The sequence below is a fragment of the Vanellus vanellus genome, assembly GCF_965231255.1.
Source record: "Vanellus vanellus genome assembly, chromosome: 19".
NCBI classification, from domain to species: domain Eukaryota; kingdom Metazoa; phylum Chordata; class Aves; order Charadriiformes; family Charadriidae; genus Vanellus; species Vanellus vanellus.
The window spans coordinates 7,836,273-7,855,628 of NC_138924.1; the positions used below are offsets into that span (position 1 = coordinate 7,836,273).

The following is a 19,356-nucleotide window of genomic DNA, read 5'->3' on the forward strand; positions in this document are numbered from 1 at the left end:
TGGCTTTTGGTGCTAATAAATATTAGTCCTGTCCCTCAAGAACTTTTCTTGAAAAGCAACACCCAGGACTGGATCCAGTCCAGTGACAAATGTGAGGCTCTTTGTGCAGACAGCTGTATTTAGGCTGGAGCTTTGTTATAAAAGTCTCTGTATTGTAATTGTTTCGCACAGTAGCAGTGTCAAAGCAGCTGCAGCAATAGTTATTGCCTCTTGTGTATTTTGCTTCCCTCCTTGCACTGTAGATGTTAATATACATTTGTGGATTCTTGAACTCATATCCTTAATGTAATTCTAAATATCCATTCACATGGATATTTCTCCCATTTGAAACATGCTGTTTTTTTCTTTGTTTGTGTCCCCTCCATCTTTCCAGTCAAAAGAACTACAGATAAAGAAGCAGTTTCAGGATACATGCAAGATCCAAACCAGACAGTACAAAGCACTGAGAAACCATCTGCTGGAGACCACGCCAAAGAGTGAACATAAAGCTGTCCTCAAACGGCTCAAGGAGGAGCAGACCCGGAAGCTGGCTATCCTGGCTGAGCAGTATGATCACAGCATTAATGAAATGCTCTCTACACAAGCTGTGAGTCGCCTCCAAGGGACCCAGGGTTCCTCAGCCAAATAGGGATGTTTGCATTTTAACCAATCTGTATCCTGACAGTAGGCTATCTGCTTCCTTGCTACGTGCGCCGTACCCGGCGCAGTCGTTTCTCTGTATTTAAAAAGCAGCGTTCAAACACAGAGGAAAGAGGTATTACTCCCTTCAGGCAGGTTGAAGTTGAAAATGCTGTTGCAGAGATGCAAAGTGATGCGTCTGCGTGGCCAGCGGACTGCTCTTGCATGAAGTCTGACAACATAAATGTCCCTGTCAGAGCATTGTTAAATAATGTGCAGCTTGCTGTCTTAAGTCATTTAGGTTTTGATATGTCAATGATACCAACCAAAGCATGTCCCACTGGTGGAAAATGCTCATTGAGTCATGGAGGAGTCCAGAGTTTTGGTTGTAAATCTGAAATAATGTTAAAAGTGTGAAATTTCTGTGATTCCTTCATTAAGAGATTCCTTCTCTAAGGAATGACCACATGAGCAATGCTTTGAGTCCTTGCTACAACTGAATGTGCAGTTTTCTTTGCACTTCTTGCATATTGCGTCCTGCTCACATCACTCTTTACAAATTTGGCGCTGCGAGGCAGGGTAGCTGGCTTAATTAATGTATGGGAAGGTTGAAAGTTAAGTATCGTATTGCTTTTAGGTTTATGTCATTATATTCTTTCGCCTGAAGTCCTGCATTGGCAGGGATACGGACTTAATTCTGCTGTGTACAGGTAATTGGTCAATCCAGCTGAACAGAGCAAGAGATCTTGTCTTTGCCTCCAGCAAAAGGAGAGCTGTGGATATTAGCACCTCCAGCAGTCTGGTCTCTGCAGGATGGATCGTGGTTCCTGAGGCGCCACTGCTCATCAGCATCACTGGCATCAGCGCTGTGGGCTCGCTGTCACCGGTCTTTGTCACTATAGGTCCTCTGTTCAGTGAAACGAAGTACAATAGAGACCAATTGTATTGCTAAGAAAACAAAGTCCCATCCCATTCTCTCCCCCCTCCTCGCAGTCCTCCCCTGGAGTGTCATGAGTGGTTACCCCATAGTGAAACGTCTCTATTGTCTGTCTTTCCCAGCTGCGTTTGGATGAAGCACAGGAAGCAGAGTGCCAGGTTTTGAAGATGCAGCTGCAGCAAGAATTGGAGCTGCTGAATGCATATCAGAGTAAAATCAAGATGCAGGCAGAAGCCCAGCATGATCGGGAGCTGCGTGATCTTGAACAGAGGGTATCCCTCCGTCGGGCCCTCCTTGAGCAGAAGGTAAAATGGGCAGGCGGGCATCATTTGCGCGCTCCGTATTTCAGATCTGGAATTGCACTGTACTTATCAACAGAGAGAGAAATTGCGTTTACCTTGCTGTATATAGTAACACAGATCATTTGGGTAGTTGCCTCCCTGGGATGATAGCTCAGTGGCACATAGGCTAAACTTTCTGCCAGCTCAGCTGTCCTGTGTGAGCAGCTTCTGGCTGAGATAGAGCTGCTTGAAGCGTGCCAGAGGGAGCCGTGCCTCTCTGGGCAGAATGGAAAGTGAACTGTTCTTTCTGTCTCTGAGCTGCAGATTAGCTTCCCCAGCTCATTAGAGGACAGAGAGTAACAACCTAAAGCTAGGGGATTTTTTGAAGTTTGCATGGTATCAGCAATAGGTATCTTTGGGGAAGGAGGGGGGTGTAAAATGTATTTAAAACCCTGTTTTTTATGGTAGTAGTATTTTACTGCAGCTCTGCTCCCATTTGTCAGTCTGTGGAGACCAAGCTGCAGTTTCCCTATGAAACGATGTTTGTTATGGAGCTGCTGCTGTCTGCAGCATTTCCCTAAGCAAACGGACCCACAGGCTTGGGTGACCTGCTGCTCCCTAGGTTTCAGCCTGTAATTGGCTGTGTGTATTAATGTGCTCCGTGTTGAAGTATGCTTTTCTATGCAGTGCCAGACACGTGGTGCGTCTAGAAATGTGTGAGTGGCCTACACAAACCAGGGGACGGGTAATACACCAGTCAGTGAAAGGAAATACACAGTCAGCCTTGCCTTCCTCCTGCAAATTTTCTCCCTTTTGATTTGCCTTGTGGGTGCCAGCCGTGGCAATTCACACAACAATTCCCAACTTTGCTGATCGGCGATTATTAAATTAGGGCAATTACTCTGTGGCCTAGAGGTTCTTCACACTTAACTTTTCCCGGAGGCTAACAGATGGATGCTGGGCTGATAGAGGGCCCTCGTTGGAATAAAACTGCTCCACCTCACGGTCAGCCGAGGAAGCATTTTCCAGAGAGCAGCACAGTCCTATTGTGCTCTGATCTCCTGCAACTAGACGTGAATCTCTGGATGTAATTGAATTTGTGAAAACAGAGTTCCCGTGAGGCACTCACGTGTGTAATAGCTGTCTTTAGACCCCATCGCTAGTTGTTTTGCTCCTGTCCAGAAGAGGACAGTTCCCATCGCAGCCCCGCGTTTGAGTGGATATTTATGCTGGGTGTGCATTGCCCTCTGGCGGCACGATCTGACGAGAGCTGTGGGAAGAAGTACGCCGCAGCGAGCCTGCTGCTGGTCACTGCTCCTTGGCTGTAGGAGCAGCATATACTGTGTTGCATGTTAAAAATTGAAGTGAGGCCCTTGACTGAAGGAAACACGCATCAGCCAATAATAATTTTGTATAAGCTTTTCAGTGTGAGCCAGGGTTGAAGTCTCTGTACACAGAAAGCCCCTGCAAAGCATTTGGCATCAGTAATGGTGATAGGAAGCTTAGCAATGCTACGTCAAAGAAAAAAAGAATGATAAAATTAAGACCTAGTATAGTTTTTCCTTGTGTGTTTGTGTGCCTTGTGCATCCCTATGTGACTATTGCATTTGGACGGCAAAAGATTGGATGATCCTTCAGTTTTCATAGGTGGGAGCCTTTATTTTAGCCATACACACAGTGCTAGCGTATTGCAAGTCACAAGGTCATGGACCAGTGATGAGACTCTTTCTTGATGGGTTTCCAGTCACTTAATGGCAGCTCAAGGGAAAACGTGTGGGTGCGAAGGTAGATGCGTCCTGCTTTTGCAAGGGTATTCTTTGGGGGAAGGAGTGTTGCTCTGTTTTGGGGAGAATTGAGTTGCGAGCATCCTGGTGTGATGGCTCAGCAATGTCACCCGCTATTTGCATGCCTGTGCTAACTGGAACTGGCAGCCGAGAAAGGGCAGGTATGTGCGCAAGATGAGTGTCTGAATTTATCTGCACAAATGTATACTAAGCCTGTGGCAAAGTCAGTCCCTGATGTTCAATAATAAACCAGGTTCCAGAAGTTAGGGTGTGCCTAGGGCTCTGCTTGCTTCTCAGCACGCTGCTCTTTATTTTTGATGGTGCCCATCACCATAGTAACTCACCAGAGCATACATGTCTGACTTAGGCTGAGGAGGGAGTAGCCAGCCCCATCGATGCGCAGCCTTTAAGTGCCAGTGACTGAGGTGCTGTACAAGCTATACCCTGGTGTGATGTTGTATGTGTTGCACCAGTAGTGAGCATGTCCCAAGAGTGTCTTTAAAGGACTTCAGCTTTACTCATTTCCTTCCCACATGCCTCAGACACCTCATCTTCAGAGTCCTGCGTCCTGAGGTCGTTTCTAAGTGATGTCATTTTAATGCGGTATATTAGGCATGCCTTTCTGTGAAGTTCAGTTGCACGAAGTCCTGTGTGTTACGCTGTCACACAGCTGGAAAATTGAGCAGCAGGACATGCTGAAGACACTGTAGTTTTGAAAAAGGAAGAGGAGGATTCTGCTTAGATAGCAGGACTGGAAGAAACAAGTGGAGCATTTTAAAGAGCTAACATTAGAGAAGGCACTTTCTTCCTCTTCTGCCTTTTCCAAGGCAGCTGACCGCTCCGTGGCTTTCAGCAGGAGTGAGCAAGGCTGCTCCATGGAGAGAGTCAGCGTCACTCCCCCAGCGCTAAGAAACAGGCAAGTGGATAAGGCAGTTTGTGAAAGCCCCAAATGGCTCAGGAGATGACTCACGCTGGAGCAGATTGTTTCCTAAATTCCAGATGAAATCACTTTGCATATTCCCTGACTAAGGCAAGAGAGCGCTTACAAGTACAAGCTCTGCCCAGTACCTTCAGCGCAGACCAAGATAACACCTCTTGGCCGAGTTGCTGCTGACAGCAGGGGACATGCCAGTGAGCTATGCTAAAAGTCTTGGCTGCTGCTTTTTACCCATTTGGTCTTTTTCACCAAGGCCAAAAGTAGCTTTTTCAGTGCTGGCAAGAGGATAAAGGAGTGATTCTTTGGTTCTCCACCTGACTGTGAAGATTTCAATAAGAGAGGCTTTCATCCCTGTCTGATGGGTGTCAGGGGGGCGTAGCCCCATGTTTTCTGTACTTAGAGCTGATCCCAGTGCCCCTACCAAAGTACTGTTGGAAACCAATTTGGAACAGTGTTAGGGGGAAGAAATTGGAGTTTTCAGCTTGCATATCATCTCCCTAATAATCTGCCACACAATTCAAACACCACTGCCTGCTTTCTTCAGCCACACACCCTGGAGAAAGTATCTGGGTAATGAAACATGAGAAACCAATTTAGGAAAGGGGTAGATAGGAAGTGATAAACATGAGCTAAGAAAATCTGGCCAGTGAACGTTGGAGAGGAAACTGAATGTGGGCTCATACACTGAATCCTGGAGAAAATAGCAGTCGTCATCATCAGATTCAGCTACCAACAGCGAAGGTCACATTAAGCTGTGTTGGCAGGTATTTGACTGTATAGGCACTGTGCTTGCTCTGTCTGAAGGTGCTTTTCCAGTAGGCTTTTATGGAAGCCGTAGACTTTGCTGAATCTTAAAAGATTAACCTATGTCAGGCTGTTAGTATCGCTGCAGACTTTGGCTTTGCACCCCTGTATACTTCCTGTATTCACCAGGGAACGGGGACCAAGACCCTCCAACTGGTATTCACCATGCTTTGGCGTGTGCAGGTCTATGGGACTTACCATTCAGAACAGGTTGTGTGTCAGTGGACATCTGATCTAGACCTGGTCTCATGTAGAAACGTGGGGAGAAGGTTCCTCATTAGCTTGCTGTTACAAGACCTTCAGAGAGCTGAGGCCATGCCTGTAAAGGAGTCCTACTGCTACAGACTGTCTCTTCTTTTTTCCTTCCTAGATTGAGGAGGAGATGCTGGCGTTGCAGAATGAGCGTACCGAACGGATACGAAGCCTGCTGGAGCGTCAAGCTCGCGAGATCGAAGCCTTTGACTCAGAAAGCATGAGGCTAGGTTTTAGTAATATGGTTCTTTCTAATCTCTCCCCCGAGGCGTTCAGCCACAGCTACCCGGGAGCTTCTGGCTGGTCCCACAATCCTACTGGGGGTGCAGGACCTCACTGGGGTCATCCCATGGGTGGCCCACCACAAGCTTGGGGCCATCCAATGCAAGGTGGACCCCAGCCATGGGGTCACCCCTCGGGGCCCATGCAGGGGGTACCTCGAAGTAGTGCTATAGGGGTCCGCAACAGCCCCCAGGCTCTGAGGCGGACAGCTTCTGGGGGACGGACGGAACAGGGCATGAGCAGGAGCACAAGTGTTACTTCACAAATATCCAATGGTTCACACATGTCTTATACATAACTTAAACAATAACTGAGGGTGGCAATTCCACTGGAGCTGTCTGCCAACAGAAACTGCCTACAGACACCAGCCCAGCAGCCTCCTCAGTGCGGTGCTGACGTGTGGAAGCTGGGTGCACATGGAATATTGTATTCATTTTGTAAAGCATTACGTTTTGTGTTTACTAACTGGGATGTCATAGTATTTGGCTGCAGGATTTGGGGGGGGGGGTGGTTTTTTTTTTTGTTGTTGTTTTTTACTTTTTGGAGGGGTCCTGGGAGGGCGTCTGAGAAATATATGCAATTAGTCAGAAAAGTTGGCTGGTGGTCATCACACTGACAGGACAGAAGGGCCTCAGACTGTCCTCGTTGCGCGATCCGTAGGAAGTCTGAGGGAGAATGGAGACCTCCTCCCATGTCCATAAATTTCGAACTGCCACCCTGCAAAAACCAGGCAAGCTGCCTTTAAACCAACATCCAGGGGAGGAACAGCTGGATCTTCTGTTCCATTTTTATTTGTCGTTAAATTGGATACATTTCTAAGGTATTGCCTCTGCCAAGAGGCATTTTCAAAGATTTGTAGGTGAGGAAGAAGGGTGAGAAGAGAGGCCAGGAGACACCAGGGCTCAGCAGGGCCCTTCTACCCAAGTGCCCGCTCTGTGTCGTGTGAGAAGTGACGTTCTCTCAGAAAGCACTGGTCAGCTTCCCGAGAAGTACGTAGGTAAACCTGTCGGGAGGGAACAGGCTAGAAATGTTCGAAATTGTATTCTTGCTTTGACACTCCCTGACTGTGCTGCTGGTAGCTCAGATGAGGTGGGGCAGAGGAGTAATGCACTTGTACAGCTAATACTGTGACATCTCATTTTAGCTAAGCATCAGAATAATTCTTGGAGCCCAGCGTAGTCCTTTTTGCTCCATTCAGAAATGTTTAGACTTTCAGCCAATCAGTCTCAAATGCCAGAGGTATTTTGAAGGATGCCATAGTCACAAAATGCCATTGATTGGGTTTTTCATTATTACACTACATCCACCAATTTATTACCTTTTTGGCTTGTTGCAAGTTCCTGTTTACATGTAGAGTGTAGCCAACTGTTTAAATGTTTAGTTGCCACAGTGTACCAGGAGGAGCTGAGCCAATGACTTTTTCCCAGCTGATGACTAACCCACACCACCACTGTAGATCTTGCTGCATGTGAGGCTCCTTTTTGTTATTTTCGTTGCTGCAATACTTCACAACTTTTACAGTCCCTTGAGATGCTGTGATATTTTGGCAGCATATCACACCATGCGAGAAGGCACTACTTCCAGAGGCTCGTTGGAGCTGCTGTACTACTGAAAGGAAGCAAAGGAGGTTGTGAAATCCATACGGTGTTAAAAGGGTCAGGGAGTCGCATTAACCAAGTGACTTTGTGGCATCGTGTCATCCCTTAGTGCTGGGAACTGGAGGTGTCCCCATGCTCTCGTGCCAGTGCCAGGGCGGTCTGGGTCAGCCAGCGCTGGGGGGTGGGGGAAGAGTAGGTAGATGAAGTTTGGCTTGAGGCAAAGATTTCCGTCTTGGGGACTGACCAGCCAGGGTTCTTTGTAAATGTTTTTCCTTGCACACTAATCATCTTGAAGAAAACACTAGCTGCTAACTCTAGGATTTGCCTTTAATATGTTTATAGGGCTCAAAAGCAAGGTTTTCCGAATGTGTTTGTCCATGTGACATATTTATATAGTAAATACTCTAGTGTCTCGCTGCTGTTCAGTACTCTCAACAGGGCGATGTTCTTTTGTTAGCTAAATTAACATCCACTCCCAATCCTTAACTCTCTGCCAGTGTCCAGTGAATCCAACTGGGATTTCTAGGGTCTTGACGTAGCATATCACTCTAATCGAAATGGAAACTCTACCAAAATACGTTTGAGCAGCCCCTTAGTAAGGAGCTTTGTAGTACTAACAGTTGACCAGAAGCCTGGGATGAGGCGGTGGGTCCCATGGAGGTGACTCTGGTTGCCCCCTGGGGCAAGTGGTGACCGTGAATTGTCCTGTCCTTTCCTCTGCTATGTTTTTATGTGGAATTGGATGTTTTGGGGTCATTCTTTTGCATTGCCGTGTTGTTGAAATGAAGCAAAAGCGATTTAGGAAAGGTACCTGTATTTTCCTGGGGTTAGAAAGAAAAACAAAAATGAAATGAAAGGCCAAAATTGTGTTGGGATTTACCATGTGAGCGTGGAGGGTGTGCCCAGAGCATGGTGCTAACACAGCGTTTTGAAGTTCAGCTCCTCTATCACAAACAGCAGCAGCGACCGCGGGGACAGGCTATACCTGCAGGTTCAGTGGGTTCATTCTTTTGCTTCTGTTATGGTTTGAATTTGGTCAAAGTCTCTGGCTTAAATTGAGCTACTTCAACAGAATTCTCTCAACCCATCTCTTTGTGTAATGTCAAGCATGACTGAATGCTGAATCCAAATGATGGCTAATCCCATATTGGCTTTTTTGTATTCAAAAAGAGTTGTGTAGTAACCATTTTTACATGTATATCATGTGCAGACCTGGACTATTCCAACAAGTTAATATTTTAATTAAAATAGTTTGCAAAAACTGATTCAGATCAACTGGTCTAAATGTGTGTGTCCCTGTGTGTACGTGGGGGAAGGAAAGCTGTCCCAAACAAGCCCGATCTTGAGAGAAAGCACCCCATTACGCAGCTGTAGGCAGAGGGACTCAGGGTCAGGCCATGCCCTGGAGGTATGTGAGGAGGCCCTTGGTGCTGAGAATTTGAATGTATCTCGGGTATATTTCTGAGATACATGAACAACTATACACCAGAGAGACGTAAACACTCTCTGAATCAGTTTGCAAACTCTATTTTTAAAAGTAAGACCAGTTACTCCGTATTGTAAGGAAACTGGATGCCCGTAAGTCCATGGGGCCCGATGGGATGCACCCGCCAGTGCTGAGGGAGCTGGCGGAAGTCATTGCTGGGCCGCTTTCCATCATCTTTGATAGGTCCTGAAGAACAGGTGAGGTGCCTGAGGACTGGAGGAAAGCCAGTGTCACTCCAGTCTTCAAAAAGGGCAAGAAGGATGACCCGGGAAACTACAGGCTGGTCAGCCTCACCTCCATCCCTGGCAAGATGATGGAACAGCTCGTTCTGGGCGTCATCTCCAAGCATCTGGAGGAAAAGAAGGTTATCAGAAGTAGTCAACATGGATTCACCAAGAAGTCATGTCTGACTAATCTGATAGTCTTCTACAATGGTGTGACTGGATGGGTGGATGAGGGGAGGGCAGTGGATGTAGTCTACCTTGACTTCAGCAAGGCTTTCGACAGTCTCCCACATAATCCTTACAGGCAAGCTTAGGAAGTGTGGGTTAGATGAATGGACAGTGGGGTGGATTGAACAGTGGCTGGCAGATGGAGCTCAGAGGTTGTGGTTAGTGGTGCAGAGTCTAGTTGGAGGTCAATAACAAGTGGTGTCCTTCAGGGGTCAGTGCTGGGTCCAGTCCTGTTTAATATATTCATCAATGACATGAATGAGGGGACAGAGTGTACCATCAGCAAGTTTGCTGATGACACAAAACTGGGAGGGGTGGCTGACACACCGGAAGGCTGTGTTGCCATACAGCGTGACCTGGACAGGCTGGAGAATTGGACGGAGAGGAACCTGATGAAATTCAACAAGGGCAAGTGTAGGGTACTGCATCTGGGGAGGAATAATACCCCATGCATCAGTACAGGTTGGGGTCTGACCTCCTGGAGAGCAGCTCTGTGGAAAGGGACCTGGGAATCCTGGTGGACAACAGGATGACCATGAGCCAGCAAAGTGCCCTGGTGGCCAAGAAGGCCAATGGCAGCTTGGGGTGCATCAAGAAGAGTGTGGCCAGCAGGTCGAGGGAGCTCGTCCTCCACCTCTGCTCTGCCCTGGTGAGGCCACATCTGGAGTATTGTGTCCAGCTCAGGGCTCCCCAGTTCAAGAAGGACAGGGAACTGCTGGAGAGGGTCCAGCAAAGGGCTACAAAGATGATGAGGGGATTGGAACATCTCTCAAGAGGAAAGGCTGAGGGACTTGGGGCTTTTTAGTCTGGAGAAAAGAAGACTGAAGGGGGATCTTATCAACGCTTACCAATACTTAAAGGCAGGGTGCCGGGGGGGTGGGAACAGTCTTTTTTCAGTGGTGCCCAGTGACAGAACGGTAACAGGCACGAACTTGAGCGTAGGAAGTTCCATCTAAACATGAGTTCCATCTCTCCTGCGAGGGTGGCAGAGCACTGGCACAGCTGCCCAGAGAGGTGGGGGAGTCTCCCGCTCTGGAGCCATTCCAAACCCGCCTGGATGCCATCCTGTGCCACTGCTGGAGGTGCCCCTGCTCTGGCGGGGGGGGACTGGGGGAGCTCCAGAGGGCCCTTCCAGCCCTGTACCCATTGCAGTCGTGCCCAAACTTTGGTTTTAAAAATACTGTAATTTGTAAATTGTGGAAACTACTCCAGTACCTCAGCAAATATATTCTCTTACATCTTTTATGTTCATATTTAACACTGGGGAGACTCTTCTGTGTGGACTACTTTGCAAACTTTATTGTAGTATTTTCACATCACCAGCTTGACCCCTGAAAGCTCTTATTCTGTGGTTATTTTTCTCTCCCCTTTGCAAAGACCTAAAGTTCTGATTGTAGTTTAGCCCAGAGATGAAAAAAAAAAAACCCAGGAGCCGGCATTTTCACCTCTTTCTGCTTTGAATTTCTTTTGATTTTAATTTAATTAAAATCAGCGAAAGGGACCACGTTTTTCTTGTTCTCCGTGGTCCCGGGGAGGCAGCAGCCACCTCTCCCTTCCACGCTGAACGTTACGTGCTTTCTCCCTCGCCTGCGGCGCTGAAATGGAGACCGCGGCTCCGTTTCACCTGCATTCACTCCAAGCCTGTGAGCTTCAAAGGGGTTTGAAGAAATCGGGATGTGGTACGATACCAGGCTTTCCGCAGAAAATTCCCTGCAGCCGTTCCTTGCCTGGCTGGGGGCTGGGTGGCATCGCTCAGTGTCCCACCCAGCCCTCCCCGCTCCCGAAGAACGTGCGTTACGCGCTAGCTCTAACCCGCACGGGGCGCACCCTGCTCCGTCCTGGGATGATGCTGTTTATTAACACACACACCCCCCCGGGAAAAGGCCCCCCCGCGTTCCCGACTGCCCCATCCCCTTCACCCCGCTTACGTGCCATTTCTTGAGAGGCAATAAATTGTATTGTACCACTGTCTACCATTACTCTGTTGAATACGCACATCTCTCTGGATATATATATATGGTATCTCATTTGTATATATTTATATACTCTGTATGTACGTGTGTGTGGGTATACGTGCACACACACCCCCTCTCCTCATGCTGTGCATTTCTGTCGGGGCGCTTCAGTTCTGCTGTTCTTTAGCACTCCTCTTCATGAGCGAAAGCAGCCGCTGGAGCAGGGCGCGAGGGCGCACGCATCTGCGCAAGCTGGGCTCGGGCTGAACGCGGTCGAAAGCCCTCGTTGAAATACCGCCCTGCTAATTGCAGCTTGCTTCGTCTGGGGCGCGGGAGGGTAGGATAGCTGCTATGGGTGTGCTGTAAAGGAGAGGAGAGAGCTCCCAGAGGGTACCGGGAAGTCAGAAGAGACAGCAGAGAAGAAAAACAAGATGGTGTGGCGACAGGAGAGCGGTTGAGGCAATGTAGGGATCTGCTGGGGAGGCGGTGAGTGGGCCGGTGAAGTGCTCAGCAGGCTGAGCTCAGAGTCCCCGGCTGCGTCCCGCCACGAAAGATCAGAAGCCTGACACGGTCTTGGCACGCTGCGCCGGCACTGGCACTTGGCATTCCTGTGTCCAAGCCGCCGCTAACTCTGAACACTGTCTACCTTTGTGTGCGTCTAATGACTAGAGCAGGTGATGTGGAGGATCAAAAGAGAAGCTAAATTGGAAGATTTAAAAGATGTGTGTGTGTGTATGTGTGTAGAGTGTGTACGTACATACATATACACACAGAGAGACACTTTTGGTCCGTTCTTTATTCTGCTTAGGCACGTGTGTTTTGTTCCTTGAGCCCAGTAAGCAGAGGACAGCCTTGTTCTCCTCCTGGGGGCTTGCTCTGCGTTTCTGGTAAATCTTGCCCTGGTCTTTTCTCATAGCAGAGGGGGCAAGTGCCATGCTGGACACCACGAGCTCCTCAAGCTGTGAAGACCCTTCTAACCTTCTCCTTTGTCCTCTACAGACCCCGTCTTAGGGAGACATCTGGCAGTTTGGGGGGATAAATGGTCCTCGCATGTGCCAAGTCACAACTGTTCATCCAGCTGTGACGTTTACCCCCGGGGAAGCCCGGCCAGCTCAGCAGCACGCCAACCACGGGCTCTCTTTGTGCTACCGGAGAATTTGGAGGCGATTTTACCCCCCCTGTCTTTTTTGGAAGGTCTCTTGCGAGCTTTTTAGGTGAGGCTTGGTTTTGCTTGGGACATCCTTACCCTTTCACAACGAGTAGTGTAGTCTTTAGCTGTGCTCCTGCCTGTGGGACTTTCCCACCCCGGCGCTGGCCGGCAGCGAGCCCGGAGCCCCGTGCCAAGGATGGAGGAGTGGTGGATGTCCAGACAGGGCCGCCGGTCGGTGTCCCTCTGCTGTGTTCGTTTCAGTTTGCACTTTTACGAGTTGATTGAGCCGGAGTCTGTTGAGAAATGCGCGTGAGGCGCTTTGGAGGGCTGTGGGTAGCTGTTTACAGCCAGAAAACAAAGCTGATAGATCTAATGGTCATAGTAAACATCACCCCACCAGGGAACGGTGGCAGGAGATAACCCCGGTTCCTGTTGCGCAATGAGGCTCAGCCGGCTGGGGCCGCGTCACTGCCCGCCGCATCCCTGCCCTGCCCGCAGCCTGGGCTTTGCTGGCGAGGGAAAGGCTTCGGTCGGCTAGAGAGGGACTTAGTAAATTGGATTTGCCGGCAAACAAGCACCTTAACCACCGAACTGTGGGTCTCGATACTTGCACTTCACCTGAAGGCTCCTCTCGGGAGGGGGGGGGGGGGGGGGTAGGGGGGAAGAAGGCAGTTTGGTACCTGACCGTTGGCTTTACACCCCTCTGGTGTCCTCAAAACATCCTAAAGCCATGCCCTAGGGGGAAAAAGAAAAACCCAAACAACATCGGTTCCCTCTCTCCTTGCTTTCTCTGAGTGCACACACTGAGTCCAGGAACCAGGAGGGGTGAGCGTTGCCCCCACGGATGTGAACAAACCCGAGGGGGAGGGGGGGGGAAGGGAATCTTCCCACCCACCGCCTCGTCTCTCCGGTCCCCTGCCCCGCTCCCCACCCCTGAGTACGGGTACCTCAGAACATGCACAGTTTGAATTTTCACTGACAGTTTAATTATTGTGAGTGAAGAGCATTGTAATTATCTGTAAATATGTAGTTAACAAATTGACCTAGTTTCTGTATTTTTTAAGTTTTTGTACTAAAATTTATAGATACAGTATGTGCCAGCTAGCAAAAAGCTACTGTAATTGCCAGTCGTAGTTCAGCACGCATCTAATCCCCGAGGCTTGTCGAAGTGATGCTGTAAGGAATCGCGCTGAAGTATTGCGAGCCGGGGAGGGGCGGGGGGCTGGGGGGGGCCGGCAGCCGCGAGCTGGGGGCTTCTGGCTTCCGGCCCTCGGCCGCTTTTTCCGTGTTCGCTGTGTGTAACCTTCTTCCCTTCGGCGTCGCGTGCCGCGCGGTGGGCAGTGCGAGGGACGGAGCGGTGGCTTCGAGCTTTCTCTGGAGCTGAACTCGACGGGAACCGAGTTCGGGTTCTTTGCTGCAGTTTAATACCGGCTTATTACTGTATTTTTCATCCTCTCTAGAAATGATCTGTTTTCCCCTTCTGACTGCTTTTGTCTTAAACCCGAGATCATCTAAACCTACTGGAGGAAAAAAAAAAAAAAAAAAGACAAAAAAAAAAAAAAAGAAAGACTTTCATTTAAGATCGTTGCCTGCTTTTAGTGCCAGGATCACACATTTCTATGGCAACTCTGAGCTCAGCGGAGTTTAGAAATCAGCACAGGGTTGTTAACGAGCTGAAGTACATCGCCGCCGCTTTTGCACGGCTCCGGCAGAGCCCGGTGGCAGCCGTGAAGGGTGAATTCGTGGGTGGGACGCCTGTCGCTTGCGTGGGGGTCTCGGTGTCCCTGCCCCCGTCCTTGCGCTGCGAGACCTGCGGCTGAGCGAGGGGTGGGCTCCCCCCGCACCTCCTGGGAACGAAATCGGGACCTGCGCCCCTCGGCTTGGGGCAGAGGCGAGTGTGCGAGTGGAGAATAGCTTTGCTGAGCGTGCCGGGGCAGCTGCTGCCAGCGGAGGAGTCCGAGCGCCGGCGAGGCCGTGCTGGCCGGGTCTGATTGTCCTGGAGGTCGTAGGGGACGGGAGCGTTGTAAGGATTCAGGTGGCAGCAGAGGAGAGGCATACGTGCGCGTACGGGTTTGGCTTCTGGCAAGCAAACCACCCCCTTCCTTTCTTCGGCTTTTCTTCCCTCCTAACCCCCCTCACCCCGCAGCTCTTCCCCCTGCTTGCTTGGAACAGGAACGTTGGGGTTTTTTTACCTGCCTAGAAACAGCTAAAAGATGGGGGGGGGGGGCAGCCCTGATGTAAATAATTAACGTTAACGAAGTGAAGTGTGTGTAACATAAAAGGCTACAGCCCTTCGGTGACTTGTAAATGCTTGAGAAGGTTGTGGTGAGCCATGGAGGGCCAAGCGACCCCCCCCTGGGGCTCCGCAGCCATCGCTGCCCCACCGACACCTCGGGGCCAGCGGGTCGGGAAGGGGACGGGGACGGGGGACCACCCTGCGTACCCCCCCTCTGCGTACCCCGGCCGTGGGAACCCCCCTGGTTTAGTGGATGGGAGGGTAGCGTAACGTGTGTAATACGGATAGGAGAAGCTGTGTGAGGTGTGTATAGTGTATATTTTTTAAAAATAGCTTGCTTGTATTGTGAAGATTTTAAAGACAAACTTGAGAATTCTAGCCTAACTATTAACAAGTTTAACATCAGTTACCCCACTGGGTTCAGAGCCTCTTGAATGTATATTCCTTTTTGTAACCTAAATGACCTATTCTTCTACCAGTCAGCCAGACATCCTATTTATATTTTTAATTTTATATATTACTTTCCATTTGTTTTCGTTATTTCCAGCATGTTTCTGGGTTTGGTTTTTGTTTGTTTGGGGGTTTCGTTTTGTTTCTTTTTGCACAAGCATTGTGTGAAGTCAACGAAATGTTAACTCAAACCTGGTATTTTCCAACCTGTTCCCCCCCCCCCCCCCTTCCTCTCCGCCACCCCTGGTTTGTTTTTTGGTTTTGTTTTTTTTTCTTTTTTTCCTTTCTTCTGCCAACAGTTTGGGATTTTCTGGGCTGGGATGCAGCGGGTGGGAGGAGGGGATGGCTATTTTCCATTTGCGGCTTCTGTGCAAACGCCGGGTCTTTTGCCAGGCAACTAAAACCGCTTCACTTGCTGGTTGCTTGAAAAAAAAAAAAAAAAGAAATAAAACAAAAATGTAACCTTATCAGTCCGACGTAGACCATGGCGGGAGGAGGGGAAGTGCACACCTGTAGCCGCACAACTCTAACTTTGGCTGCGAAACAAAAGCAAACCTTTCCTGGCGTGCAGGTATACCGCGAGGCAGCTCCCGGCCCCGCCGGCTGCCCGACCCCACCGAGGTTTTGCCGGGCATGAGCTCCGCGTGCGGCCAGTGGCCGAGCCCCGTCGTTCGGCCGCACCGTGCCGGGGCGCGCCATGCCTCGGGTTCGCTTTTACCCCCTGGGCACCTGCCCCTTCACGTGCGCAAACCCAAGAGCTGCTTACTGATGGCAGCACCGCTGTCGCTGCTTTTCCTCTCCTCCTCCTCCTCCTCCTCTCCCCCTCCCTAAGGAGGTCCAGCTCACCACCAAGAGCTCGCCCAGCGCCCGGCCCCAGCGCCGCGGCCCTTTGCTCTGGGGCATCATCCAGGTATAGCAGAGCCCGGCTGCCGCGGTGCCGGGGCGAAGGCGCCCGGCCGTGGGGTTTTGTGCCGCGGAGCGTTAGTTAGAAACAAAAAAAAAAAAAAAACCACACACATATCTGCTGTTTTACTCTGAACACTGGTCTGAGGTTTCCAGGCCCAGCACCACGGTGATGGGCCACGAAGGATTTAACGAGGGGACTTAAACTCCTTCCTGCTTCCGTGTCTGGTAGCACCAGCTGGTATGAGTGAATCTACAGGTGTGCGTTTTCCTTCTTGTAGAAAATGCCACGAGCACTAACTGGTAAGGCTTAATGTACAGTATATTGTCAGTATTCTGGTATTCTTCTGGTTCAACATACATTATAGCTCATATATAACCTGTATTAATTGTATAGATTGTGCATTTAAAGCTGTTACCAAGTTGTCAGAAAATAAGAGAAGAGAAAAAAATAAGGTCATATGTAATATTTTGTTTGTAAGTATCCTTTGTATCATAGCAAAGGAAATGTTAAAAAAAAAAAAAATCAACTGTAATAAAGTAATTTTAGTACATGGAGTGTCTGCTTGCCTTTCTGAGCCCCGTCGCCCCCGGCGCGTGGGACCCTGCCTGGGGGCTACCGGGTGTAGGACCTCTGCCAGGTGAAGACGGGGGGCTCGACGGTGGGACCCCCCCACCTGCGGGGCCGCGGCAGCCCCTTCCTCCGCTCCTCAGCCCGCAGGAACTCGGCCATGGCCATGAAATACTCCAGCACGGCCTCATGGCTCCAGCAGCGCCCCAGTCCCTGCCGGGGGAAGCCGCAGTGTCCCCCGCGCGGGGTCAGCAGCAGGAAGAAGTAGGGGCTGCTGCGGAAGAGCTCCAGGGGAAGGCTGCGGGTCGGGGGGCCGCGGACGGGGTCGTCGGCGCTGCAGAGGCACAGCACCGGCACGGCCGCCTCGTCGGCATCCCGCAGGGGCTCGTTGCGTTCCCAGTAGGTCTCCCAGCTGGTGGGGCGGCTCTTGGTCCGGCAGAAGAGGGCTTCTTCCAGCTCCCGCAGCGAGCGGCTGCCCAGCAGCCTGTCCACGTCCACCGCCTCGGCCAGGGACCCCACGTACCTGTGGGGACGGGCTGGTGGCCGTGGGCTGGGGACCGTGGGGGACACCCACCCTGTGGGGTGCACACACACAGGGACTGGGGGTAACCTCCAGCCCCCTCCCACCCCTCTGGAGCTGATTTGGGAGGGGGGGTGGGTGTCCTATCCCAGCCTCTTGCTGGGGATGCTGGGGGGTGTCCCCGCAGCGCATCCTGCACCAGCCGGGTGCCATGGCAACGGGAGGCAGCCAGCACTGCTCTGTTGCCGTGACAGCAGCATTTGCAATGGGTATCGGGAAATGGGGGGGAAAACGACGCACGACTACCCTGCTGCCCCCCCTCTGGCCAACAGAGCCACCCCCCCCACACCCCCCCAGCACCCCATCACTGCAGTAAGCCCTGTGCCTGGTTGTAACCCCCACCCCGGCTCTGCTGAGGCTCAACCTGGCACCTGTTTGCCCCAAAGTTTTGCCATTTACCCGTATTTTTAAAATTTTTTATTTGGCCCTCATTTGCCCCTTTGTGTCCCCCCCTCACCCTTCCTCCCAAGGTCTCAGCACCGCCCGGGGAGGTGCCGCTTGCTCAAGGCCTTGGCACGGGGCAGTTCATCTCCCATCCCAGCCCGTGCCAGCACTCGGCCCTCCCCAGCGCAGCCGTGTTGGGCAATAGGGACCCAAAGTCCTTGGGAAGGCGGGGGGGTGGGGGGGGTGACAGCTGCCACAACCCCTGCCTGGCCATGGGGTGGTGGTCACGGCCCCTCCACCACCACCCCACAGTGCAGACACCCGGGGTTGGGTGCCGGGGGGGCAAGCAACCGTGTGTGGGGGGTCACTAGCCCCACTCAGCCCCTGGGGTCCGGTGTGGCACGGGGGGAGCTTTGCCAATCCACCCCGTGCTGCTGTGCCGGGGTGACACCTCTCCCGGCCAGGGGACCCCCCGAGATGCTGCCGCAGCCCCCGCTGGGCCAGGGAGCACATGGTGGCCGAGCTGTCCCCGCAGCAGCCGGCTCCAGGCTGGTGTTCATTAACCAGCGCGTTTTGCTGCTCTCAGCACCTCCGTCCCCACGCTGGGGCTCCCGGTGCCGGCGGCAGCACCCATGGCACGCACCCCACCCCACCAAGGGCTGGCCGCAGGGCTACCGGGGCACCCCCTCCCCAGCCCCGAGGGACCCCCACTGACCTGCTGAGGCCCCTCTTGAGGTGCAGGAGCAGCGGCCACTCGTAGAGCCAGGGCATCCCGGCCTCGAACCAGTCCCGGCCACGGAAGATGGGGGAGATGCAGGCGGCGGCGGCCAGGTGGCTGGAGGAGCCGCTCTCCCCGAGGTGGGCGAGCAGTAGCCCCGAGCCCGAGCCCTCGCTGACGGCCAGCAGCGGGGCGGCAGGGTGCCGGCAGCGCAGGTAGGTCACCGCCTCCCGTAGGTCCCCGGGGTCCCCGAAGGGCTGGAGCCGGGGGGTGGTGAGGGGGCAGCCGTTGTGGCCCCGGCGGTTGAAGATGACGGGGATGAGGCCCCTCTCCAGCGCCCGCAGCCCCAGTTGCAGCAGCCCCCCCGTCACCTTCCCCGCAGCGTTAGGGATGAGCAGCAGCACAGGGCTGGGCCCCCCCACACCACCACCACCACCACTCGCAGCCCCCCGCGGCCCCACCAGCCAGTCCAGGGCCACCAGCCCGGTGTCAGGCAGCTGCAGGAGCTCCCGCACCACCGCCGGCTCCGGCTCGGGCGGCTTCAGGAGCTGCCGCAGCATCTGGAGCCGGGGCCAGAGTGGCCACAGCCAACGGCCCCCCCACAGCACCGCCGACCGCCCCAAACTCCGCACCAGGTGCTGGGCCAGCGCCGAGGGTTTGCACAGCAGCCGGCAGCGCCCTGAGCCATCCTCAGCGACGAAGGGGATCCCCTCCTCTTCCTCGCCCCAGTCTCCAGGCACCTCCAGCCTCCCTGCCCAAAGGCGCCAGGCCAACAGGCCCAGGCCGGCGACGAGCGCTGCGGCCGCGGCCACCAAAACCTCAGGGGACACCATCGGTGGCAGGCGGGAGCCCCGTCTGGCAGCGCCGGTGCTCAGCGGGTTTGCCGGAGCGATGGCGGGGGGCCGTGCTGGGAAAGCCCTGCCCCGGGGCTGGGCAAGCGGTGAGGCCGCGGGGCTGTGCCGGGGATGGCGTGACCGG

General features: G+C 52.4%; 2 protein-coding genes across 2 annotated transcripts in view; one reads left to right on the top strand and one right to left on the bottom strand.

Annotated features, from left to right (window-relative positions):
• TAOK1 (TAO kinase 1) overlaps positions 1-8,803 on the top strand; it is a 37,464-nt gene extending 28,661 nt beyond the window's left edge. The window contains exons 17-19 of the mRNA XM_082493108.1: positions 374-586; positions 1,678-1,860; positions 5,732-8,803. Coding sequence (XP_082349234.1) covers positions 374-586; positions 1,678-1,860; positions 5,732-6,193 — 858 coding nt within the window. The 3' untranslated portion in view covers positions 6,194-8,803. The remainder of the gene's footprint in view (positions 1-373; positions 587-1,677; positions 1,861-5,731) is intronic.
• A 4,964-nt stretch (positions 8,804-13,767) lies between these two features.
• On the bottom strand, positions 13,768-19,211 carry ABHD15 (abhydrolase domain containing 15; the record flags this gene model as incomplete). Its single annotated transcript, XM_082493320.1, has 2 exons — positions 13,768-17,219; positions 18,376-19,211. The coding sequence occupies 2 exons, from the start codon at positions 19,209-19,211 to the stop codon at positions 16,742-16,744; spliced, it is 1,314 nt and encodes a 437-aa protein (XP_082349446.1). The 3' UTR covers positions 13,768-16,741.
• Positions 19,212-19,356: the final 145 nt, after the last annotated feature.